Source organism: Camelus ferus, chromosome 3 (genome assembly GCF_009834535.1).
Source record: "Camelus ferus isolate YT-003-E chromosome 3, BCGSAC_Cfer_1.0, whole genome shotgun sequence".
Classification (NCBI taxonomy): Eukaryota; Metazoa; Chordata; class Mammalia; order Artiodactyla; family Camelidae; genus Camelus; species Camelus ferus.
In genome coordinates, this window is record NC_045698.1 from 69,525,934 (window position 1) to 69,553,074 (window position 27,141).

The 27,141-nt window shown below is 34.0% G+C and overlaps 1 protein-coding gene across 1 annotated transcript in view; it reads right to left on the minus strand.

Moving 5' to 3' along the window:
• Nucleotides 1-27,141, minus strand: part of LOC116660016 (solute carrier organic anion transporter family member 6A1-like) — a 77,441-nt gene that overhangs the window by 31,816 nt on the left and 18,484 nt on the right. Inside the window, exons 4-9 of the mRNA XM_032468499.1 lie at nucleotides 26,544-26,729; nucleotides 24,813-24,909; nucleotides 16,312-16,433; nucleotides 15,350-15,459; nucleotides 9,355-9,499; nucleotides 3,274-3,469 (exon numbers count right to left, since the gene is read on the minus strand). Of these exons, the coding sequence (XP_032324390.1) occupies nucleotides 3,274-3,469; nucleotides 9,355-9,499; nucleotides 15,350-15,459; nucleotides 16,312-16,433; nucleotides 24,813-24,909; nucleotides 26,544-26,729 (856 nt within the window). The remainder of the gene's footprint in view (nucleotides 1-3,273; nucleotides 3,470-9,354; nucleotides 9,500-15,349; nucleotides 15,460-16,311; nucleotides 16,434-24,812; nucleotides 24,910-26,543; nucleotides 26,730-27,141) is intronic.

Below are 27,141 nucleotides of genomic sequence, written 5' to 3' on the forward strand. Positions count from 1 at the left end.
TATTGCCTATTTGATTCCTGATAATGGTAACTGGTGTGTTCTATGCTTTTTTTCTTTGTTAATATTGCTAGAAATGTGTCAATTTTATTGATCTCTCAAAGAATTAGGTTTTTGTTTAATTGATTTTTACCTGTATCTTTATTATTTGCTTCCTTCAGCTTCTTTTAGGTTTATTTTGCTCTTAAATTCTTGAGATGGGAGCTCAGATTACTGATTTGAGATTTTCCTATTTTCTATTGTATGTATTTAGTACTATAAATTTCCTTCTAAATACTGTTTTAGTTTTGTCTCACAATTGTGATATATAGTAGTTTCATTTTCATTCAGGTCAGTGTAATGTATTTTCTTTTAATTTCCCTTCAGACTTCCTTTTTTACACACAGACTTTTTAAGAAGTGTGCCATTTAGTTCCAAGTGTTTGGAGATTGTCTCATTATCTTTCTGTTTTGACTATAGCTTGATTATGTTGTGGTAGGAAACACTCTGTATAGTTACAGTTCTTTTAAACTTCTGAGGTCTGTTTTATGACCCAATAGTATGGTCTATTTTGGTGAATATTCCATTTGTACTAAAAAAGAATAGGTATTCTGCTGTTGTTGACTGGAGTGTTCCATAAACAATAAAATTAGTTCAAGTTGGTTGTGTTATTCAGTACTTCTTTATTCTCCCTTGAGAGGGTAGTGATAAAGTTTCCAAGTATATTTTTGGATTTATCTTCTTTTCTTCCAGTTGTATATTTTTCCCTCTTAAATCTTGAGGCTCTGTTAGCTGCATACATAAATAGAATTTTGTTTATTCTTAGTAAATTGACCATTTTATAATTCTATGTCTCTTTATCCCTGTAATTTTCTTGGTTCTTAAGTCTGATATTAATATTTTAGCTTTCTTTTATTTAGTGTTTGTATAATTCTTTTCATCTTTTTAACTTTTAAACTACCGAAATCATTTTTTATTGTAGGATTCATATAGACTGTATTTAGTTGGGGTTTACTTTTTTATACAATCTGACAATTGCTGCCTTCAAATAGGTAGGTTTAGATTAGGGATCAATAAATATCTTCTATAAGGGGCCAAATAGTAAATATTTAGGCTTTACAAAACTTGTACTGTCTGTTGTATATCCTTTTTTACTAGAATTTATTTTTTATAACAGTTCTGGATCTACATAATAATTGACCATATGCCTCTTCTCCCCCTACACACAATTTTACACCAGAAACTAGGTTTTCTGATGAGAAATTCACAATCATTTGTATTACTGCACATATAACTACCATTTTAACATTCTTATTTGTTTAATGCAATATCTGGATCCCCTATGGGTCTATTCTATCATCTGTTTCATCTCATGGTTTTTGGCCATGTCCTTGGCCTACCCATATATATATATATATATATGTAAGAACCTTGTCAATAACATTTTACAGCTTTGTACAGTATTATCCTTCTTTGAGAGGGCTGAGTCTGTCTTTCGGCTGCTAGATAGAGTGCTGGCTGACCAAATTAATCCACTTAGAGAACAGATTAACTCCTGTCTGAGTTATAGCACTTTAGGGAAGCCCTCACTGTTAGGTCTTAACCTTACAGAAATATCAGTTGAGAACATCTGGTGTTTACCATGGTTCTTCCACAGCAGCACATTCTAAATTTGAACTCTTATCTATAGAGCATCACAATACTGGTGGAATTTTTCTCTGCTTTTTACAAGATTTCTGCTTGATTTTAGCCTCTAAGCTTCATAATTCAGCAAATGTAGTGAGTGAAAACCCAACAGAGTATTATCTCACTTGTCTACCTTTCTCCTTACTGAAATATCCTGCCCCACACCATGCCCTAATTTTTGTCTCTTTAGGTTCATAGGTCAGTCAAAAGTTGTGCCAGTTTTTTGTCATCTTACTAGGTGGTTTTTTTTTGTTTTTCCTCTCAGACCCTTTGCCAAAATTCTCAGCTTCTCGCCAATGTCTAAGAATACTAAATATCCTCAGGGAAAAAGTAACTGCAGAGGTTGCTTCTCCTCTCAAGGTTTGCCTTTCTCCAGGAATTTGGGCTTTAACTTCCTAGTTGCCTAAATAACTGTCTGATGCTCTTAAAAAGAAATCTTTTAAAACTTCATTCAGTTTTTCTAGGTGTTCTCAGTGGGAGCACTGTTCTGCATAAGCTACTCCATTGCAGCTTGAAGTGGAAGTCTTATTTTCTTTACTTATTTTACTTGCTTAGTCCTTTGGTTTCCAATTCCAATTATGTTGCCCTTATTTAACAACAATCTCTGCCTAGTTCTTTGAATTTTTGCATGTTTAACTTAGAGGAGCTATTACTTATACATACTTTCAGATGTTTTCAGTTCCATTCTCTGATAATAAGGCAGACATACCAATTCAGGAACAATGGTAAGACTGACTGTGTACAGACAGTTAGTATGGTCTTCCAGTGGCTACTCATTTTAATACAGAATTCTACTTCTAGGTTCTGATTCATTTCAATGTGTTTTTTCTTTAGACTATATGACTGCAAGTAGTCATATCACAAGCTATCATTATGACATTTCTGCCCTTTCTTTTATATGTTCATTAATTCCAAGAATGATATAAAATATGAGGGTTATTGGATAAATAATTATTAACTAAGAAATAAATTGTTAGGTTTGGATGTAAACATCTAATGTACATATATCCAGAAGGAACCCTACTTCAAAAAGACACCTGCACCCCAATGTTCATAGCAGCACTATTTACAAAAACCAAGACATGGAAACAGCCTAAATATCCATCAACAGATGACTGGATAAAGAAGATGTGGTATATTTATACAATGGAATACTATTCAGTCATAAAAAATGACAACATAACATCATTTGCAGCAACATAGATGTCCCTGGAGAATGTCATTCTAAGTGAAGTAAGCCAGAAGGAGAAAGCAAAGTATCTTATGATATCACTCATATGTGAAATTAAAAAAAAACTTAAATATAGAACAGAAACAGACTCATAGACATAGAATACAATCTTGTGGTTGCCAAGGGGGCAGGGGATGGGAAGGGACATCGAAATTTGTAGATACTTACAGGCATATGTAGAATAGATAAACAAGGTTATACTGTATAACACAGGGAAATATATACAAGATCTTGTGGTAGCTCACAGTGAAAAAGAATACAACAATGAATATATGAATGTTCATGTATAAGTGAAAAATTGTGCTGTACTCTGGAAACTGACACAACATTGTAAACTGAATATAACTTAAAAAAAATCTAATGTACAAAGTTACACTTACCCACCATAATCTTCATTGAACCCAGCAAACGGTATTGGATCACAGTGTACAAAAATTATTAATGCAAATGCTACAAGTGATACAACAGCTGTAACCATCACAAATCTCATAAGGCATTTACAGGACATTCGCATCGTGTAAACGATGATACCTCCCAGAAACTGGCCAATTGCATCTCCTAGAATTAAAATAAATCCTAAAAGAAAAGAAGAAGAGAAAACACAGTTAAAAATAATCAGCTAAATATAGTACAGAAAATTCATACACTGATGCAATTATCTCTGCTCTAAACATACAGCAAACATAGATTAAAATCAAGAGACAGAGAAAAAACTTAGAAGTACGATAAATACCACAACAAACCTGAACCTTATAAGAAATACAAATTTGTGAGTGGGGCTGAAACTATGGGCCTAAAGGACTCTAGAAGAGTGATGGTGAAGTTTTGCTCCTATGTAGTAATGGCTCTATGAAAAGCCCAGGACTTAATCCATGTAAAACATTAAAATGAGAGGTGTCTTACTGAGAGCTATTATTGGATAACTGCCTGCATTTATGGTTTATAGCAAGAAGTATGCCCACAGTGACAAGCATTCACATAGTTTTGCTACCAAAAATGAAACCAAGCCACTCATAGGTTCTGTGAATGGATGTGAAATATTAACAATCTCACATCAATAGAACAGCAATTATGAGACATAGTTTTCTTTTCAATCAAGCATAAGGGATTAGAAAGAGGCAAGCACAAGGAGGAAAATGAGGAAGAAGAGGAAGAGAAGAAATATAGTTAGAAAGTAGTAAAACAGATGAAGATAGCACAGTAAACTCATACAATGTACAAAATAAATTATGTAAACACTGCCTAGATTTCAAAACAACTAAAGATCTATTAGTAGTGTTTTAACTCAGCTTTTTCAGAAACAGAGGCATAGCTTAGAACACTATTAAAAATATGGAAAAGTATTAACTGATCTGAACAATCAGTTATTTAAAAAGAGAAATAAGAATACTTAGAAACTAAAAATCTCTTCCCAATAATGCATGGCTTAAGTGAAAATATAATGATGAGAATTTAAAATGCTCAGAACTGAACAATAATAAAAATTATATCTAAATGTATGAGATGTTACTAAAGAAAGTCTATAAATAATGATATGTACATTATAAGGTTGTTAAGAAAATTAAATGAGTTAATATTTAAGTGCTTAGGACAGTGTCCAGCCACATAGTAAACATATGAGTGCTTGTGAGAAGGTAGACATTTATAGACAAATTCATTCATTAGAAAGCAAAAAAGTACAAATAGATTAGGGGCAATATTTATTAAGGAAACAGTGGGAACTGGAAGTGAATTGGGAGATTTCAGAGGGTGAACAATAAGGCTGCAGGTAAGGAAGTCAAGAAGAAGTAAACCACATTTTACTTCACAATCTTAGAAACTAAGGGCAGCAGGTATGACAGAAAGCAAGAGTGAGTAGACTTAAAAAAACAAGAGGACTGGATGGCAGTCTAAATACAATGTTCCCCACCCACAACACAGTATCACTGACCCAGAAGAAGACTCTAGGTTTATCCAGTTGAACTCAACAACTAGTTGGGAAAATCAAGAACATCTGTAAAGCAGAAAACTGAGAACCCAACGCAGCTAAGAAAATACTGGCTGTCAGTTTCATTATGCTAGGCAATAAGAAAATACTGGATACTGGGAGTTCAACAATTAAATAGCTGTGTCCTTGAAAGACCACCCTAAAAGGAAAAAAAAAACAGCTGAAAATCAACTGCAAAGCACAGAACTTCCAATCAACTTTCTATGTAAATATTTTACTGGTGTACAGAAAAATGCACAAATCACAATTATACATATTGACAAATTTTCAAAGTGAACATAACTATGCAACCACCACCTGGGTGAAAAATCAAACATTATCAGGAGGCCAGAGGCTCCTTTGTGCCCTTACGGGATTTCATCTAATATGGATCATTAAGTATATATATACATTATCACTTCTTTTATTGGACATGATGTTTGAAAAATTCACCCATATTTTTGTATAAAATAGATCATGCCTTCTCACTGAGGAACAGCATTCTATAGTATACACATATACTACAACTTATTCACTGTAATGTTGCCAATTGCACTGCTACTTCAAAAATTCATATACATGTCCTTTTGGAAGCATATGCATTTATGCTGGATACATTAAGAGAGGAACTTATGATGGGTATATAACTATGAGTGGAATTCCTGGTTCAGGGGACATGGATAGGTTCAGATTTTTTATGATACTGCCAAAGATATTTATGAAATGACAAGCCAATTTACACTCTCACCAGCAGAGGATAAAAGGTAAATTGCTTCATGTCCATGCCAACATGTATCTTTCATTTTAGCAATTCTGGTGAACAAGTAATGGTATCACACTGAGATTTAACATGCATTTCACCGAGAATCGCTGAAGGTGAGCACATTTTCACATAAACACTGGCCAACTGGAATCATCTTGTATATAATGCCTGCTCAATTCTTTTGTCCATTTTTATTAGATTATCTGCATTTTTATTATTGTCAGATTTTTTTCTGTATTCTGGACACAAATACTTTGTAGAATATTTCTATTGAAAAGACTGTTTTGCATGCATCTTTACTCCTTAGCGTGACATTTGATGAATAGAAGTCCTTAAATTTAATGTAATACCACATTTTTTTTTCTTTACAGTTATGTAATATATATTGTTTAATAAATCTTTGTCTTCTCCAAGGCCATGAAAATATTTTCCTATGCTTTCTTCTAAAAAGCTTTATTGTTTTACCATTCACATTTAGATCTGCAATCCATCTAGAATTGGTATCTATGTCAATAGAGAGGTAGAGGTCAAGATTTATCTTTATTTATATGTAATATAATTACTGCTCTATTTATTGGGCAATAATTCTCCATTACCCTCTGTGCTGTACATCCTGCAAGCAGAAACACTGACCGCTTCTTGTTCTATCTTTTTAAGAATATTTGTATAGTGAACAGTCTTGGATAAATGAGATAGTGTCTCCCTTTAGAGCACTTTTGCTGTGGCTCCTTTTACTAGTGCTGTGGCTCCAATTTCAAAATACAGAATTGATAACCATATTTTGCAAGCTTGTACTGTTTATGCCCCTAAACTCCCAAAGTGATAGTGGAACACATAAACTGCTACCCAAACTATCTCCCTATCTCCTTGTGTACAGTCCAGCAGAAACAACATAGAATCCCAGGAGGAAAAGGGAAAGTCCCAATTTTGATTATGCACTTAAATGAAGAAGGAGTGGTAAGAAACGCAGTATCTCAATTCCACAGACCTTACGGCTAGTGAAAAAAATTATCAAAGGCTTGAGGTTTATAGCGGATTAACCACCAATTGAATTTAATTGTTCCCATAGCCGTGGATTTTCCATACATTGTGATGTAACTAAATTTTTGACACAGACCAATGGCACTTGATATGCTAACTTGGACATTGCCAATGTCTTCTTTTGCATCCCATTAGTACCCAAAGAAAAAGACAAATTTTCATTCATGCTACAAAGCCACAAATATACTTTTGCAGCATTCCCTCACGGGTACCTAAATTCCTCTTTCATTTACTACAAGGGAGCAGGTCAGGATTTACTGTGACTACCACTACCCTATAATGCCCAAAGCTTTCAATGATACATAATATTCAGTTGGCCATAGGATCAGAAGCCTAAGACTCAGTGGCTCTGACTTTGGTGTTATCACACCATCATCAGCAAAGTTGACTCATGAAACCTAACAAAAAAAGACTGCTTATCAGGTTTTGGGAGGACTGTGCAGACAGATTCATAATGGTCCATCACTCTGGAAGTTAAGGGAAAATTGTTTCCCTTCCCCTCATCCGAAAGCCAGCCTAGCATCTCTTCGGCTTCTTGAGTATTGGAAACAGCAGATGACGCATTTGGGCATTCTCTTTAGTCTCTTGTATCAGGTAACCTACAGTGAGTATAACCCACAGACCTACACTGGAAGTTAATCAGCATGCTGTGGTATGCTCCCTACTCTGAGGTACCACACACCTAATGACCTATTTGAGCTACAAGTCTCCATGACTGATGATTTTTTCTGCCAGAGTCTTTGGAAAAGGAAGGCAACCTCTGCTCAGAAGCATCCTCGGTTGTACAGGACTCACTGACTCCCAGAAACAGCTGTATCTGAAGAGCAACTCTTAGCTTACTACTGACCTCTTGTCACAAGCAAAGCCCCGTCCTGCAGAGACTTCGCGATTTTGTGAACTGACATTCTCATTTAAGATGAACCAAAACAGATTCACAACTAACCATTTGGCAAGCCTTACTCATCAACTGGAAGTGGTATATTAAAGCCACGGGGTGGTCTTAAGAGATCTTCAAATCTTTAAAGAAACACCATCAGTAGATCACACAGCCCTCAGAAGACTGCAGAAATCTCTTAAATGAAGTTACTCTTGGTTACTAAGGGGAGCTTTCCAGAGGGATTACTGACACGTTATTTACATGCACCCTGAGGGCAGATATCTCCATTACTCTGAGAGTGACCCAATTAGAAAATGTGGTACAAAATTTGTCCCTGATTTTAGCTGAAATAATAAATGACACCAGCTCATCTGTGGAAAGCATTCTGGTCAGCCTCAGTCACTGATCAGCATTGTTATGGGTGCCAGAACTGTCCAAAACTTCACCCTTGCAGGCCAGGGTAGAATATATGCAATTGCTAATGCATTCTTTTATACTTGGATTGACTATCTCAGGCTAAGTGGAAAGGTCAATACCGAAACTTAAAGAGAAAGCCATTATTCTTAAGGTAGACCCTGAGGGCCAAGAAATTTGTTCAGCTGGCTGGGTCCAGGACTTAGCCAGTAGAACTGAAGCCAATACTGTGGCTTTATCTTGTTGTTTAGAGTCTTATTGATATTAGCCATAATTAAATACTATATGAAACAAGTTAAATGAATTTAGTCCCCGTATCTGTTAATCAGATTTATCAGAGTGGTAAACAGTGTGGTATACTCATGGAAAAAAATCCGTCATTATGGCCCTTGAAACTGTCATGTTTTTGGCTTTTGGACTATTTCCAGTCTCACAATGGTGTGCCCTCTATCACAAAATCTGTTCAATAAAAGGCTGGTAGTAAATGTTTTTGCACATCTTAATATTTGTTTATTTGGCCCACATATTTTATGTTCCTTCTTTCCTTTCTTGTTTTTTAAAATTATTAATCAAAATTTCACATTAACACACTCTTTCACTACTCTTCTTACTATTCTTTCACTGGTTAACTCAAAGTTACCACACACATCCTTGACTTTTTACAGCACAATAATAAACGATCACATCTACCACCTTCCCATTAATGCTAGAACCTTAAAACAATTAATTTCATTTGAAACTTCTTTTGGAGAGCCAATTTCTCAATATGTAGTAAAACTAATGTACACACAAGCAATTCCCCTTCAATGTCCAAACACAGATCCATTCTACAAATGTGCACAAGTAGATATGCGCAAATCTATTTGTTATTGCATTGTCTGGAAAGGTGAGAAAGTTAGAGGCAACTTCATGTCCACTAATATTATTATGGATAAATAAACAGTAGTCTATTCATAAAATAGAGTCCCACAGCACTATTAAAATGCACTAAATACAGAGCAACATGAATCTGATGAACATAATTTCACACGAAAGTAATGCAAGAGTACACAAAATGATGAATTTTAGAAATTGTACGTACATAGGCACATAAGAAGTAAAAAATATATAAAGAACGCACTCTAGCTTTAGAAGAGTTGTTACCCATGGGGAGAGAGGAAGAGAAATGGGATAAGGGACAGGCGCAGATGTCTTAAAGGTTTTACATATTAAAAACTATCGATGCAATGATGGCAAAGCGCTCATATTTTTAAAATTTCAGTGGACAATATTTAGGTATTTAACATTTGAGCAAATACCACCACTCCTACTTTCTGCCTATTTGAAATATTTCCATAAATACATATGAGAAAACTTGACATAAAAATTTCACTATGAGTACAATGAGCAAAAACACCTACTTGAAAGTGTAGTTGCGTCACTGGGTGTTAACATAAACTGACTTTCTATATATACGGGCAAAAGTGCAGATGTTCCAATAATAACTAAAGATTCTGAAGCTCTGGCCAGAGATAGGCACACAAACATAGGACTCTTGATGAGAATCTGAAATAGAAATAAGTTATATACGAATTATTTTATTTTGTTAAGAGGAATAGATATACCTACTTGTATAACTGGTACACCCACATAATCACAAACACTTTAATATTAGCTGACTTACAAAATTTTGCCATGCTGATGAATGTGTAGTATTACAATGCTTTATTTTATATTTTTCCAATTTCAAATATAACTGAGCATTTCTTCATGTAATTGTTAGCTATTTAGCATTCTTTCATGTGTATGAACTGCCTATTCATACTTCTATTAGGATTCCTGAAATTCTTATGTAGATTTTCCAAGAATTCCTTGTTTATTCTAAAGATTAATCTCTTATGGTATTTATGGAATTTAGATATTTGTCACTCATCTTTTAACAGTCTGTACCTTTCTTCATTGAAATCTTTGACTTAATATAATGTAATCCATAAATTATAAGTTCATATTTCACACTATAGCAATCTTGCCTAATCTTTTCCAACCTCTATGTCACAAGGCATTTCCTTCAGTTTAAACATTAACTGTGTCATTTTTTCAAATCACATTTTATTAACCTAGAAATCACCTTTCTGCATAATATCAAGTAGGGACCCAACTTCATTTTATCATATAGAACACCAAGTTTGCCATCACATCTAGTGAACAATTATCCTTGCAGTGCCTCTTCTATCACAAAGCAAGTTTACATATCTATATACTATATATAAATTTGTTGCTGAGTTCTCTATTCTATTCCACTGGCCTATTTATCTGTGCTGAGGAAATACCTTGTTTTTACTACTATGGCTTTGTAGCCTGTCTTAATGTGTACTAGGATCAACACTCTTTGTTTTACCTATTCATGCCATCATTCTGTTATAAGAATTATTTAAGAATCAACTTGTCATTTACTAAAAAAATAAAATTCTTGCCCTAGTATTGATTACATTTCATTGAATTCATAGATTGAGAGAGAAATCACATATATGAAAGCTGTCATTTTATCCATTAATAGAGTATATCTTTCAAACTATCCTAGTCTCCTTTAATACAGTTATAGAGTTTTAATTTTTTTCATGACGTTCTTGAGTAGCTTTGTTAAAGCAGTTCCTCAATTATTTATAGTTATTATTTATAGCAAACTATCATTTGCATGATAGGGGTCCCAGAAGAGAAGAGAGGGATAAAGGGGTCGAAAATGTATTTGATGAAATTATGGCTGGAAAATGGAAATGCAAGATGGAAATGGCAAGAAAGTGGGAGTAGCAATGCTCATATCAGACAAAACAGACTTTAAAACAAAGGCCATAAAGAAAGAAAAAGGAGGACACTATATAATGATCAAAGGAGCAGTATGAGATGTGGATATTACACTCATTAACATACATGCACCCAATATAGGAGCACCTAAATATAAAAAACAAATACTAACAGACAAAAAGGGAAAAACTGATGGGAATACAATAAAAGTAGGAGACTTCAACACCCCTCTAACATCAATGGACAGGTTTTCCAGACAGAAAATCAGTAAGGAAACACAGATACTAAATGACACAACAGAACAGCTGGACTTGGTTGATATTTTTAGGACATCACATCCCCCTAAAACAGAATATACATTCTTTTCAAGTGCTCGTGGAACATTCTCTAGGATAGACCACATACTTGGGCACAAAAGAAGCCTCAACAAATTTAAAAGGATAGAAATTATTTCAAGCATCTTTTCTGACCACTTTGTCATGAAACTAGCAATAAACCACAGAAAAACAAATGAGAAAGAAATGACTTGGTGACTAAACAACATGGATGGTACTAAAAGGCAGTAGGTCAATGATGAACTCATAGAAGAAATTATAAAATACTCTGAGACAAACAACAATGAAAACACAACCACACAAAATCTATAGGATGCAGCAAAAGCAGTCCTAAGAGGGAAGTTCATAGCAATACAGGCCTTCCTCAAAAAACAAGAACAATCTCAAATAAACAACCTAACCTACTACCTAAAAGAATTAAAAAAGAAGAACAAACAAAACCAAAAGTCAGCAGAAGGAAAGAAATAACAAAGATCAGGGGCAGGGGAAATAAATAAAATAGAGATTAAAAAAAGTAGAAAAATCAATCAAACAGCTGGTTTTCTGGAAGAGTAATAAACAAAATTGACAAACCTCTAGCCATGCTCACCAAGAAGAAAAGAGAGAGGAAACAAATAAACAGAATAAGAAATGAAAAGGGAGATATAATCAATACCACAGAAATACAAAATATCTTAAGAGAATACAATGAACAACTAACCATACGGCAATAAATTGGACAACCCAGAAGAAATGGACAAATTTCTACAAACATACATTCCATCAAAACTGAATCAAGAAGAAATAAATCATTTGAACAGAACAATCACTAGAAGTAAAATAGAATCAGCAATAAAAAAAAAAAATCCCTGCAAACAAAAGTCCAGGACCTAATGGCTTCACTGAGAATTCTATCATACAATGAAGAACTCATACCGATTCTCCCCAAACTATTCCGAAAGATTGAAGAGGAGGGAATACTCCCAAACTCATTCTATGAAGCCATCATCACTCTGATACTAAAGCCAGATAAAGACACTACCAGAAAAGAAAGCTATAGGTCAGTATCGTTGAGAATATAGATGCAAAGATCTTCAACAAAATATTAGCAAACAGAATCCAAAAACATATTAAAAAGATTATACACCATGATCAAGTTGGGTTCATCCCAGGGACACAAGGATGGTTCAACATATGCAAATTAATCAACATGATATGCCACATCAACAAGAAGGAAGTTAACATTATTGTACCAATTTCTTGGCTGTAGAAAGAGAGGCTCAGAAAGGTTGAAATACCATATTTCATTGCATCTAAAATGCCATCAATTTTAAGAGATGCCATTATTTTATGTACTTCAAGGGAAAAAAAAATCACTGCCACTCACATTATGGTACAATGCCTAAAGGAAAGTCCTATGCTATGCAGATATCAGTCTCACCAGCTTTTTAAATATATCTATTAAGAAGGAGTTGCCAATTTTTCCTGCTCAGCTGTACAACTTGGTATGTTGTGCCAAAGACAGTGACAGTAGGCAATCCTTTTGCAGATATCTCAAAAAAACGAACAATACAGCTGTCTCTAATTGTGGAATTCTATACTTAAGTCCCATAAAACTATTGGATGTTATTTTGCAAGAAAATGTGAACTAGTGATCATTCTTCCAACAGCAAGTACTTGCTTTACTGGAATCAAAATTATATCCTGTTGCTGTTTCTGTCTTTGTACATATACAATAACTTTACAATCCAATGTTTAAATATTGCATTATCTCTTTGAAGAGTTAAACAGTTTCTCTCAATATGGACAGCACCACTGAAGTAATGATAATAAGAACAGCCAATGATCAACTTTGCTATACTTAAGCAATATCTAACTATGTCACAATTATGTTCTGACTTACAATTATTTCAACACTCTGTCAATTTAAAATCCAACCCAATTTCAAAGATGTTAAAATGTGAAGGGGAAAATGTGCGGCTTAGAAACAAAGAAATACAGACATTTGCACAAGGTCTCAACAGTAGTAAATGCCGTCTCCACTGGGTAGTCCTAGCAGTTAGGCTTGCTAACAGATTAGAACCTATGGATAAGGAAAGACCTGATTCACCATTAGCCTTGTTAACCCTTGGGTATACCATGGAGCACAAAGAGAAGGCTATAGCTGGTTCTCTCTAAGACTATTTACCAAGAATAGGATGCTACCGATCAGTCTCTAGTATGCAACCTTTTGGGCTTAGGTGAAAGTAATAGATCCTAATGAGGGAAATCTCTCTGCCTAGGAGATCTACCACGAGGGAAGCATAAACTCCCATTTAGTTCTACGTTGTGCTCATTCCCAGAAAGTCACAGCCTCTCCAGCCCCTACCTGATGAGGGATTATAACCATTACCCACTGTAAAACTCCACTCTTTCTTACATGAATTCCTTTGTAATCTTCATTGCTTAACTGACTCATAAGTAAACACCAACCTAGCAGACAACACTGGCTGACCTTTTACTCTCAGGGAAGACAAGCGCTACATTAATTTCACCGACAGGGCTTAACAGAAACCTATCTTTAGCAGGCAACTTCATTTTGACTATTGTTTTGCTCTTCGTTGCTTTGTGGCAATGTGTTAGGAATATCACAAGGTGATTTACGGTTTTCATTATCTTCTGCAAGACAGTAAATGTGAAGCCAATGACATACGCAGAACCTGCTCTGCAATAGTGCTTTCAGAATTAGGGTAAGTAGAAAGACCTCTAATAAAGTAGATCAGTAATTTTCAAAGTGTAGTCCTGATTTCCAGAGTTTTGAAATGACTGTTGACAATTTTGTCAGCTTCAACTACTGCTTTTTGGAGCTAAAGATATTCTAAGCTCCTCACCCTGACATTCTAGAAGTCTCTTCTACTAAACTTTTAAAAGGATTAAAATATCTTTGAGTTACCCATCCAGACAAGTGTCAGTCAGAAATCTAAGATTATTAACCAAACATTATATTATTCTGTAGCCTAACAATAGTAATCAAAGAACTCTATTTCCAAGAAAGAAATATTAGAATTGACTTGTTTTTGTTTTTTGCCTGGCAATAATCTTTTAAAATATCATGTTTAAATTTTCTGAAGTTATGCCTAATTTATTCCTGTATAATTAAAATATATACATGTAATAATTTTGTAAAAGTTAAAATTTTAAAAATCTGAATGAAATATAATTTATTACTAGGAAGAGTTCATAATTTGATAAAAACTAAACCCTTGTGTGAAGGAAAACAAGTAAACAAAATTTCTGATTTTATACAACAAATCTATTCATTTTAAGATGAATTAAACTAGTATAATAAAAGTACTATATATATATATATTTATATACACATCCAGTATATACATTTATATTTTCAACAAACATCTATGAAAGCATTAAGTAGGGAGAAACTCATTTTGCCTAGGAATGTAAGATTTGACAAAGAGTTTCTTTCAAATGGAGAAGAGAGAGAAGAACATTTGAAGGAGAGAGATTTGTATCTACAAAGGTACAGAATTATAAAAATATCCAGTATGTCCAGGAAAGAGCAAGCGGCTAGAATGGGGGGAGACAGGGATAAAATTCTGAGATGAGGTAGGAAAATTCAGTTGACGCTACTGGGAAGTTTTCAAAGTCCCACACACTGAAACAGTGTGAGATTTATCTGTGAAGTACTCTGGAAAATGACTTGATAAAATCTACACATGAGAAATACAATTCTTCAGGCAACATAAAGAATGAAGTTATGAGTAGTAGAAGAGAAAACAAATTGAATACAGAATCACTATTCAGAAGTGTTTTTTTTTAACCCCACGAAGTCTGTATTGTAAGCCTTGTTTCTCACCCAAGTAAACAAATAGTTCTCCATTTGATACTGAGATGAGATAATTTCCTTAAAATAAGATGTTTGTAAGAATTATTTGTTAACTTCAAGAGTTCTTGTCTAAGTCATTTAAATGTAACAAAAAGACAATGTTAATTTTTGTTTCTCATTTCATTAAATGTCTTACTTATTTATTCTGGGAAAAAATACAACATAATATGAAGGTAAAATTAAGAGCAATAGAAGAAAAAATACTAAGTACCAGCCTTTGACACTAACCAAGCTCTTAGCAATGCCACTTAGGCACAATGCGTCTTATTTTCCATTATCTATAAAATGTTAATCAAAACTTCATGAGTCCCACTTAGATTTAAGTTGAACATTTTATAGTTATTTTATTAAATCCACTATTAGAAAATTGTACATGTCAATTTAATTGGCTTGTTTATGTAAAACATTTTACTTTACCACAGCAGTAGCAAATAAGTCCTTGAGACTAGGTACAAATTCCTGATCTTTTGTTTGATTTTCATCCAGCAAATGAGGCTTTTGTTTCTCGGGTTTTATCCTGGCTGTACCTGTATGTTAACAAGTAAAAGAATCTTATGACATGTTCAAATAACTAAAACATATAATAAACATACGTACATATCACAATACAGGCAGTTTGTCTTGGAAAGGCAAGTGAGCTATTTTTGAACAAGCCAAAGTCAATCTAAGTAAAATGCATATTCTTCTAAAACAGTGCTGTCCTAGAGAATATTGTATGATAAAGAAAAATGTCCATATCTGCCCCATAACTATCAGCCATATGTGGCTATTAAATACTTGACATATAACTCCTATGAGTAAATGGATTTTTCAATTTAAAACTTAAATAGCTACATGCAGCAAGTGACTACAGTACTTGACAGCATAGCCCAAAAATATAAAAGCATTTGATATTATTAAATCAAACCTTTGCTATTACTAAAAATATTTTATGTCAACAAAGTGTACTACCATTAGGAGAGTATTTGATTTCTCTGATGTTAACATGTATATTTTAGTGTTTCCAAAAGAATTCTAATAGTTATTATTTTATCATACATTTCTATGGGGTAATACATGTATTAAATAATATTAAATTAAAAAATTTGAATATGCCTTCTTTCTTTAAATAATTTCTGAATTCTAGACATAAAGCATTTTTAAAGAGGAATGACAAGAGGCAAAATCTGTACTAATTAAAGTCTGGTACATATAAAAGAATACTTGGCTGCACGCAGCTTTATTTGTTCAAATAATACTAGCACATGTCACTGTATGTTCACAACAGAAAGAAATGTAGACAGAAAGAATATAGTAGCCATACTCTGAAAATTGGGGACCAGGATGGAAGTAAGCAATCTACTGTCCTCTAATTTAATGAATTATATTTCTATAGTCACCTCGTATACTTTGTGGAAAGCGTGACAATGGTATTAATGTAGACCATGCAATAACTGAGATAATAACAAACTGGCTCCACCAAGTCCACAGCCAGTGTTCACTGGCATCACAGTCTTCAATGCTTTAATAAAGGAAATAAAAACTTTCAACTTTGTATACTTTATTACAAACAAAGCCATAATTAGAGAGAGACAGAGAGAGAGAGACAAAAAAAACATTTTCTGTTAATTTGTCCCTGTTATTGCTTGTTTTGCTGGGATTGAGTGGTTGTAAGTCCTCCAATTATGTGGTTCTCGTCCTGCAGGATACTAAAATTTTTCCTTTCAACGTCTTTTTACCTGTCCACTCAAGTGAAGAGTAATTCTTTTTCCCTCTTTAACTTTTTTTCTCCAACAGAGCTATGCATTTACAAGAGTATCCCACTAAATCTCATCCTTTTTTGAAATCATCCCTGGCCCTTAAAATCCTGCACCCAGTTCTTTAGGGCAAGCCTGGCCCTTTAAGTTACACAACTAATATTTTATCTGGGCATCTGAACCTTTAAATCACATATACTTTGAAATCTTTTTCCTATAGTGCCTTCTCTGAATTCTCAGAGGTTTGTCAATTTTGTTTATTACTCTTCCAGAAAACCAGCTGTTTGATTGATTTTTCTACTTTTTTTAATCTCTATTTTATTTATTTCCCCTGCCCCTGATCTTTGTTATTTCTTTCCTTCTGCTGACTTTTGGTTTTGTTTGTTCTTCTTTTTCTAATTCTTTTAGGTAGTAGGTTAGGTTGTTTATTTGAGATTGTTCTTGTTTTTTGAGGAAGGCCTGTATTGCTATGAACTTCCCTCTTAGGACTGCTTTTGCTGCATCCTATAGATTTTGTGTGGTTGTGTTTTCATTGTTGTTTGTCTCAGAGTATTTTATAATTTCTTCTATGAGTTCATCATCGACCTACTGCCTTTTAGTACCATCCATGTTGTTTAGTCACCAAGTCATTTCTTTCTCATTTGTTTTTCTGTGGTTTATTTCTAGTTTCATTACCCTTCTAGTGATCATACCTAATCACCCTTTGATAGCCTTGGCCTTCTATCTTCCCTGTGGTCTTTCTTGGTCTACCTTTGCAAACCACAAAGCTTTGCATTGAGCCACATGAGATGGGAATGTAAAGGATCCTCTGCTGCCATTTGTTGGTTTCTCCCTTTTTACTCACAGTTATTTTGCAGTTTCAACATTCTTTGTGTTCAATAATGCTAAGGCCATGATTTTACAGGGGATTTTCACAGTTGTGAAGTTATTTTGTTTCATTTAGGAAGGAGATTTAGGAAAGCTGATTACTACACAGCTGCCATTATCTTCAGGTCCACACACATTTAAGATCTTGTCTAACCAGCCATTGTGGGAAAATGTCCACATCCACAGGAACCACAGTTTTGGAGGTGCTCTACTGCCAACAGAGAACTACTGCCAACAGAATCTGATAAGCAGCTTGCATATAGGTCTCATTTTGCATAGAATATGGAGAATATTCTCAGCTTTATTCATTGATGGGACAACTTTTTGTCCATTGGTACATTATTCAGGGATCCACATTCCAACTTGCAATGACACAGGGTTACGATCTTGATTTTAATTATCCATTAGGCACATATATGTGAATATGCTCTACCCAGGGAGATTCAATTCCAGACTATCAATCACTAAGGCTATGTGTTTCCTTATTGATTATAATATTCAGAAAATGTCCTTTTTTCCCCTCTCTTTTAAAGAATTTGTAAAATTACAATTTTTTTCATCTTTTAGAAATTTTTTTTTCTTTTTAACTCACCTATGTATTCCAACTATAAGCATGCCTGAGTTCTGATTATTAGTATGCAATTATTCTCAATTGGACACATAAATTCAAGATTTACAAATCAAAATGTTTTAATTATAACTGAAATTACCAAATGTATCTAGAAGAATAATTTTGCAAAAATAGCACCTGGTTTTTGATGTATAAGTGGAGACTATTCCAAACACACAGAAAATAATACAAGAAAGCTTTAATTATTGAAACCTTATATTTTTGGCATAGGAGTAGAAAAATATATCAAGGAACAGATTAGAGATACAGAGACAAGAAGAAAACCTATGTAAAAAGGAAATTTTAATTTATGATAAAGACAATGTTGAGTATCTGTACAAATGAAATTAATTTTAAAAAATCATGGAAGATCCACAAACATCATCAGTACAATCAAATATCTCTTTCAGGAAAAAACAGAAATGTGTCCCATGCCTCATTATATACAAAAGTAAACTAAAATTGGATGTTAAGTTTAAATGTACAACCAAATTCAGAAAAATCAATGCAAGTAAAGAAAATTACAGGCCAATATCCCTGATTAACATAGATGCAAAAATTCTCAACAAAATATTAGCAAACTGAATTCAACAGTACATTAAAATGATCATATACCATGATCAAGTGGGATTTATTCCAAGGGTGCAAGGATGGTTCAACATCTGCAAATCAATCATTGTGATATACCACATTGACAAAATGAATAAAAAGCATATGATCATGTCAATTGATGCAGGAAAAGCATTTAACAAAATTCAGCAACCACTCATGATTAAAACTTTCAACAGATTGCATATAAAGGGAACATAAAAAGGCTGTATATGACAAACCCATAGCTAACATCAGACTCAACAGTGAAAAGCTGAAAATTTTTCTTCTAAAATCAAGGATAAGACAAGTATGCCTAACATCCTTACCTTTATTCAACATAACACTGGAAGTACTAGCCAGAGCAGTTTGGCAAAAAAAAAGGAATAAAAGGCATCCAAATAAGAAAGGAATAAGTAAAACTGTCTCTGTTTGAAGATGACATGGTAGTATATACAGAAAACCCTAACTACTCCACCAAAAAAACTATATAGGCACCAAGCCATGATACCATTGTATCAAGCCAGTCATTTCTGGATAATGGGGCACAAAGTACTACCAGTGAATTCTGTAATTATCATGCTGACACACTTCCTTTGTCTTATCATATGGTCTCTAGTCAAAGACAATACTGTATGAGATACCACAGGGATGAATATGGCATCTAAGTCTTTGAATAGTGATGCTAGCATAAACATGGTAGGCAGATGTTATGAACTGAATATGTTTGTCTCCTGCAAATTCATATGTTAAGATCCTACCCTCTAATGTGATGGTATTAGCAAGTGGGGCCTTTGGGAGATTATTAGGATCATGAGGATAGATAGTCTGCATGAATGTGATTAATGACCCAGAGGAACTTCTTGCCCCTTTAGCCATGTGGGAACACAGGGAGAAGATGGCTATGTCTATGAACCAGGAAGCAGAATCTCCCAAGACACTGAATTTGCCAGCACCTTGATCTTGAACTTCTCAGCATACAGAACTACAAGAAATAAATTTCTGTTTTTGTATAGCTGTCCAAATGGACTAAGATAGTACAGAAGAAAAATTCTTGCCTAGGATATGTATCTTTTCGTATAAAGACAAATTAAAAGAGGGGCAACCTAAGGACAAAGTAATAAACCGGATGGTAGCTTGTCTCCCAATGAATGTGCTATATCACGGACTCAGGGTTGACCTCTACTATTGATGAATTAGATACTCAGCAGTAGTAATACTCATATCCTAGTAAATACTTTTGTTGACAGACTTTCCTACTGTGAAGAAGTCCAAGTTACTACACTCATGTCACCAAGGCCACTTTTTACATGAGCTTACTGAGGAAGAATTGGGATGGTTAGAAAGGAGAGAGGCTGACCTGACATTAACAGGAGGGTCATTTTGTCCAGCTGATTAAACAGCTTCTTCCAAAGTACACACCTTTTACATGTGCCCATTCTAAGAGGTTCACTCACATTTTCTTTTGATTTCCTATTTTCTAATCTTATTCTAAGCTCCTGGCTACCCAACCATAAATTAGTATAAATTTATACCTGAGGCCATCTCTCCTTCTATGCTAAGTGGTCAACCAGCCTGAAGTTCTACTCACTAGAATGATTTCCTGTATCCAAGGCCACTGGTGAGTGGAGCTATAATATAGTGGCCATCTCCTTTCTCATCTCAATAAGAAACCTTAATATTAATACGATTAAATGTGTTCCTTTTCCCTGAGAATATTCTCCAATATTGTTTAAAGAAGCCAAACGACCCAGAAGTCTTACAATAACTTCTGTCCCTCAAATTGATTAAATGCTATGAATACGTAATTTCCCAGTCTGGCCCTCCCCTGGACTTAATCCCATCTACAACTTGTGATCATTTTACTAACTTACTCCCAGGAAGGAGGTTATCTGGGCATACAAATACACAACCTAGTTCTCGAATCCTAAAGCTACTTCTGATACTATTTTTAGAATCAGTTGGGATACTGATAGGAAACTTAATACATTCATATTAGATAATTTAAAGAGATAGTGACAAGAAAACTATTTCCAGTGATGTGGGCAGGGTTTAGGGAAATAACAAGGTACAGCACAAAATTCTGGGGCTAGCTACAATAACAAGCTGTTACCACAGGCCTGAATGTCAACTAAAACAATGCTTAATAAATGGTAATGGAAGCCTGAAAGCAGCCATGATCTTCAGAATAGGGATACAGCCAATCTGGGTACACCTCTCGCAGAAAAGGAACTAGGAGCATAAATACCCTAGCCTTAATACGCTCCTGCCCTCTCATCTGCCAGTGCTTCTCACTGGCCAAATCCAACTGAAATCCAGAGTTAAAGAGATTATGTTGAGGCTCTCAATATAGCCCCCTGGGGAAGAGAAGAGAATAGAAGGTTTTAGAAAGACAGAAATGGATTTAGAGAGTCAAACTAAATATATCCAACATACAGCTTATTCCCTGATACCTTCTGACACCTTATCTGCCCCTCTTTATTATATTTGTGTGATAGCTACCAACACTTCACTCTGGCCAGGTAAGAGCCCAGATGAGCTGGTAGGGAAGCTAGCAGGAGAATGTCCATACAGTATCCATAGCAATAAATAATTAAGGAATTAGTTGGCAGTTTGATAATAAATAAGAGGAGCTAGCTGGCTTCTGTATCTCAGTTTCAATTAGTTCTCCATTTATATAAAACCAGAGTTTCAGAAATGGAGAGTGGATCTCCCTATTTTCTTGTAGTGGTAGATTATACCTCCTTCATTAACTCCATCATCTTATGCAGACAACTGGAAAAGGCAGGAAGTCACTTATAGTACCACTTCAGTAAATAATTAAACATAACTTTAAAATACATATTTACGTAGGATAAAGAATGAAATGAAGATTAGAAAAGAATAAAATATAGAATAGAAAAACCACAGGGAAAATCAATAAAACTAAGAGGTTTTTTTTAAGAGTTTTTTTTTAAATCAACAAAATTGACAAACCCTTAGCTAGAATAAGAAAAAAAAAAAGACTCAAATAACAAAAATCAGAAATGAAAGAGGAGATATTACAACTGATGCCACAGAAATAAAAAGAATCACAAGAGACTACTATGAACAATTTTATGCCAACAAATTAGATAAGTGGATAAATTTCTAGAAAGTATAAGCTACGAAGACTGAATCATGAAAGAATAAAATATTTGAGCAGACATATAACCAGTAAGGAAATTAAATCAGCACTTAAAAAACCTTTCAACAAAGTAGTTTGGTGCAATTGTCATAAAAGACAGTATGGGGATTCCATTAAAAAAAACTGAAAATAGACTTACTCTATGATCCAGCAATCCCACTCCTGGGCATACAATCAGATGAAGCTCTAATTTGAAAAGACACATGCACCCCAATGCTTACAGTAGCACTATTTACAAGAGCCAAGATGTGGAAACAACCTAACAGTCCATCAACAGATGATTGGATAAAGAAATTATAATGTGTATATATACACACACATACACACACATAATATATATTATATAATTTATATAATATTAATAATGTTTATATATATATAATATATATACACACACAAACACACATATTACTCAGTCATAAAGAAGAATAAAGTAACACCATTTGCAGCAACATGGATGGACCTGGGGATTGTCACATTAAGTGAATTAAGCCAGAAAGAGAAAGAAAAATACCATATGATATTATTTATATGTGGAATCTAAAAAAAAGTGACACAAATGAACTTTTTACAAAACAGGAACAGACTCACAGGCGTAGAAAACAAACTTAGGGTTATCAGTGGGAAAAGAGGAGGGTGGAAGAATAAACTGGGAGCTTGGGATTTGCAGATACTACTATCCATAAAAAAGATAAACAACAAAGTTCTACTGTATAGCACAGGGAACTATGTTCAATATCTTGTAATAGCCTATAATGAAAAAGAATATGAAATGTAATGTGTGTATGTGTGTGTGTGTGTGTGTGTGTGTGTGTGTGTGTGTGTAAAACTGAATCACTATGCTGTACACCAGAAATTAACTCAATATTGTAAACAGACTTTTGTAAACAGTGTTTTGTTTCAATAAGAACAAACAAAAAACCCAAAACTCAAAAAAACCTCACTACAAAGAAAATCCCAAGCCCAGATGGCTTCAGTGGAGAATACGACCAAACTCTTTAAGAAGAATTAATACTAATCCTTCTCAAACTTTTCCAAAAAAATTAAGAGGAGGGAATACTTCCAAACTCATTCCATGAGGTCAGCATTACCCTAAAAACAAAAAATCAGACAAAGATACTACAAGAAAAGAAAACCATACACTAAAATCATTGGGATGTAAAAATCATCAACAAAATACTAGGAAACCAAATTCAACAACATATTAAGAGAATCATATCATGACCAAGATAGATATATTCTGGAATACAACAATAATGGTTCAATATAGGAAAATCAATTATTGTGATATACCACATTAACATAATGAAGGGCAAAACCACAAGGTTATCTCAATTGATGCAGAAAAAGCATTCAATGAAGTTTAACACCCTTTCATTATAAAAACACTCAACAAACTGAAAATAGAAGGAAACTACCCCAACATAATAAAAAGCCATATATGAGAAGTCCCCTGGTAATCCTGCACTCCTCTAAGATCTGGAACAAGGCAAGGATGCCTAACTATTCTTACCACTTCTATTCAACATAGTACTGGAAATTCTAGTCAGAACAAACAGGCAAGAAAAAGAAATAAAAGGCATCCATATTGGAAAGAAAGAGGTAAACTTACTTTTGTTTGCAGACTACATGATCTTATACTTAGAAAATGCTAAAGACTCCAAAAAAAAAAAAATCTGTTAGAACTAATAATTCAGCAAAGTGGCAGGATACAAAATCAACACAAAAATCAAATGTGTTTCTATACACACTGAACAGCATCCAAGGTGGAAGACTTATTTAAACAGTGAAAACTCCAGAACATTGCTAATAGAATTAAAGAAGCTACAAATTAATGGAAAAATATCCATGCTCATGGATTTGAAGACTTTCTATTATTAAATTCCCTTAATGCCCAAAGCAATCTACAGATTCAATGTAATTCCTATCAAAGTCTCAGCAGAAGTTTTTTTGCAGAAATTTTAAAAATCCTAAAATTTCATATGGAATCTGACTAGACTCCAAATAGCCAAAACAATCCTGAGAAAGAAAAAAAAAAAGCCAGAAGCTTCACACCTCCTGATTTCAAAATATAGCACAAAGCTACTGTACTCAAAACAGTATGGTACTGGTTGGTATAAAGACAGCAACATAGACCAATAGAAGACAAGAAAGAGTCCAGAAACAAACTCTCATAAATATGGACAAATGCTCTTTCAGAAGGATGGTAAGAATACAAAATGGACCCAGTACCTCTGTTTAAAAAAATAAATAAACAAATAAATCTAATTACCTACTCCCATTAAAGGGGGGAGGGTATAGCTCAGTGGTAGAGTGCATGCCTAGCATGCACAAGGTCCTGGGTTCAACTCCCAGTACCTCTGTTTAAAAAAATAAATAAACAAATAAATCTAATTACAAAATGGAGAAAGGACAGTCTCTTCAATAAATGGTGCTGAAAAATAGTCAAACTCTTAAATATAGGAAGCAGAACAGTGGTTGCCAAGGGCTGAGGAAGGGCAAAATGGGGAGCTGTTGCACAATGGATACAGAGTTTCAACTCTGCAAGATGAAAAAATTCTAAAGATCTGTCACATAACAATACGCATATAGTTAATACTACCTGTATTACACACTTAAAAATGGTTAGGATGGTACATTTTTTACTATGTTTTTTTTACCACAATTTTTTAAAAAGCTAGATATAGAATTAGTAGTAAGGTGGTCATTAGAAGTAGTTTTTGAAGTTATATTTCAACCAGCAAAGATAAAAATGCATATTTAGATGTATTTATATGTACATATATATGCATATCCATCACATTTACATATATTTCTCTTTAAAATGTCTGTTACAATATATGTATTCACAAGCTACACTATCTAGCCAATAAATATATAGAGTGTAAACAAAAAAAGGCAAAAACAGCTTACCTTTCCTCAAAAGAACTATTCTCAGAGGTCTTAATTAAGAGTGCTCCTATCGCACGACCCAAAGCATATCCGAGGATTCCTGAAGCTTCCACAATGCCTATGAAATGAATACTGGACATCAAACAATTACATAAGCCAGCTTTGTTGTAAAAATATAAAGACTACCTCGCTGAAATGGATCACCTCTGAAAGGTTCATACCATACTCTATTAGTCTCCAAAGAAACAGAACCAGTAGGATATCGAGAGAGACAGAGAGAGACAGAGACAGAGACAGAGACAGAGATTGATTGACTGATATTTTTAGGAAGTGGCTAATGAAACTGTAGGGCTAGCAAGTCCAAATTTGTAGGGTAGGCTGGCAGGCTGGAAATTCACATAAGAATTAATGTTACAGTCTTACATCCACAGGGCAGGCTAGCAGAATGGGAAAACTCAGGTAGTTTCTAAATTGCACTTTGGAGACAGAATTGCTTCTTTGGGAAACCTCAGTCTGTCCTGAAAGGCTTCCATCGATTGGATGAGTCTCACCCATATTATGAAGAGTTAAACTGCTTGACTCAAAGTCTAGTGATAATAAATATTAGTCACATCTAAACAATATCATAGAAACATCTACAATGGTGTTTGACCAAACAACTGGTTGCCATAACCAGCCAAGCTGACACATAAAATTAATCATTATACATATTACTCAGTGCATGTATTAGAGAAATACAGTTAACTTCATAATTCAGTATACTTATTTAATCTACATATTAATGTGATATAAATATATTTATATTCATATAAATTCAACAGATCCTATTTCACTTTAAATCGTAGCGCTAAAGCAAAACAATACTTTAACATAGATATTGCCTTTGCATCCTTCACCTCAGTTGTCAAGGAGGCAAGAGGTGGCAATGAAGCAAGCTACTCTCTGCAGTGTACAGATGTGTGTTTTAATTGCCATTCAGTAGAACCAAAAGTAAAACAATCACATTTGTTGCCACCATGAGCCAACACTAATGAATCACTGCAAATTTTTTTTTCTAAAAGCAAACATAAATATGAATGTCATCTACTTTATTGATATGACTTTCCTTACCTATGGTGGAAAAATGATTATTTTGATGCAAAAATGCTATTTACTTTTCACTCACCTTCACAATAAGCATGTAAAAACAACTTTAAAATTGTTTTTTCAAAAGTGATGGTTAGATAAACCTGTATAAACAGGAGATTTATCAGGACAAGAAGCTAGTGTAATATAAAGAGGCACTTATTATTCTGAGATATACCCTAGGGTTACTTACTGTATGATACTCTAGCATAAAACACTGTAAACAGAGGATACTACACTGTTGTTAATTAATTAAATAGCATATCACTCCCTTCTTTGATAGAATGAACAAGATTATGTTTTCACTAACTTCAAAAATATCAAACCTCCCCAGAATGATTAAGTAAGCTAATGTACGTAAAGAGCTTAGTGCAGTAATGATTATTTCAGCACCACATAGAATCTGGCTCTAAAGGGGCATAAAACAATGTTTTTGCCCCTTTTTGACATGATGGCAGCAACATCCCACTACATTCCCGAAGTTTAAACATACATAAACATACAATCTACTCAAGCAACTTAATCTGGTAACTTGAGATTTTTTTCCCTAGAAAAATGAACTGCAGCCTATACAGTTTGATATGATGAAAATATATATAAATCATACGAGAAGGGGAAAAAACTTGCCTAGATAAATACCAGCTGAGTATGCGGCAACGCTGTTATAAATAAAGACTACTCCAAGGACACGAAGAGGTACTCCTGCTATTCCCTGCACACTCTGCCCAAGGATGAAGAAAATCATGTCTTTTGATAGGAATGATAATGAAGTTTTCTTGCAATCATTGACAATCTTCACTTCTTTGCAAATATCTTTTGAAAAGTTAATTATATTTTGTTAAATGAGTCAAAAGTTAAACACATGACAAACATACAGTATCTTTTATGATGTGCTTTACCTTTTACAAGCTATTTCCAACATTATGTTTTTATTTTAGTTAACATTTCATTTATATTGAATGTAGTAGTTCTATAATCAATCATCATGTTTTAAGACAAAAAGCAATGATAAAAGAACATTTGCCGGAATACAAGGAAAGATGCACATACTATAAACCAAATATAAATGTGTATGCATGATTATACGCTTATCACACACTTATGTGTACACAGGTATACATACACATACACACACACATATGCCTCTTAAATTTGGCATCTGGTACCCCTGAGTTTTGACCCTGGGGTAAAAGTATTTCCGATGTTTTAATATCTGAATTATTAA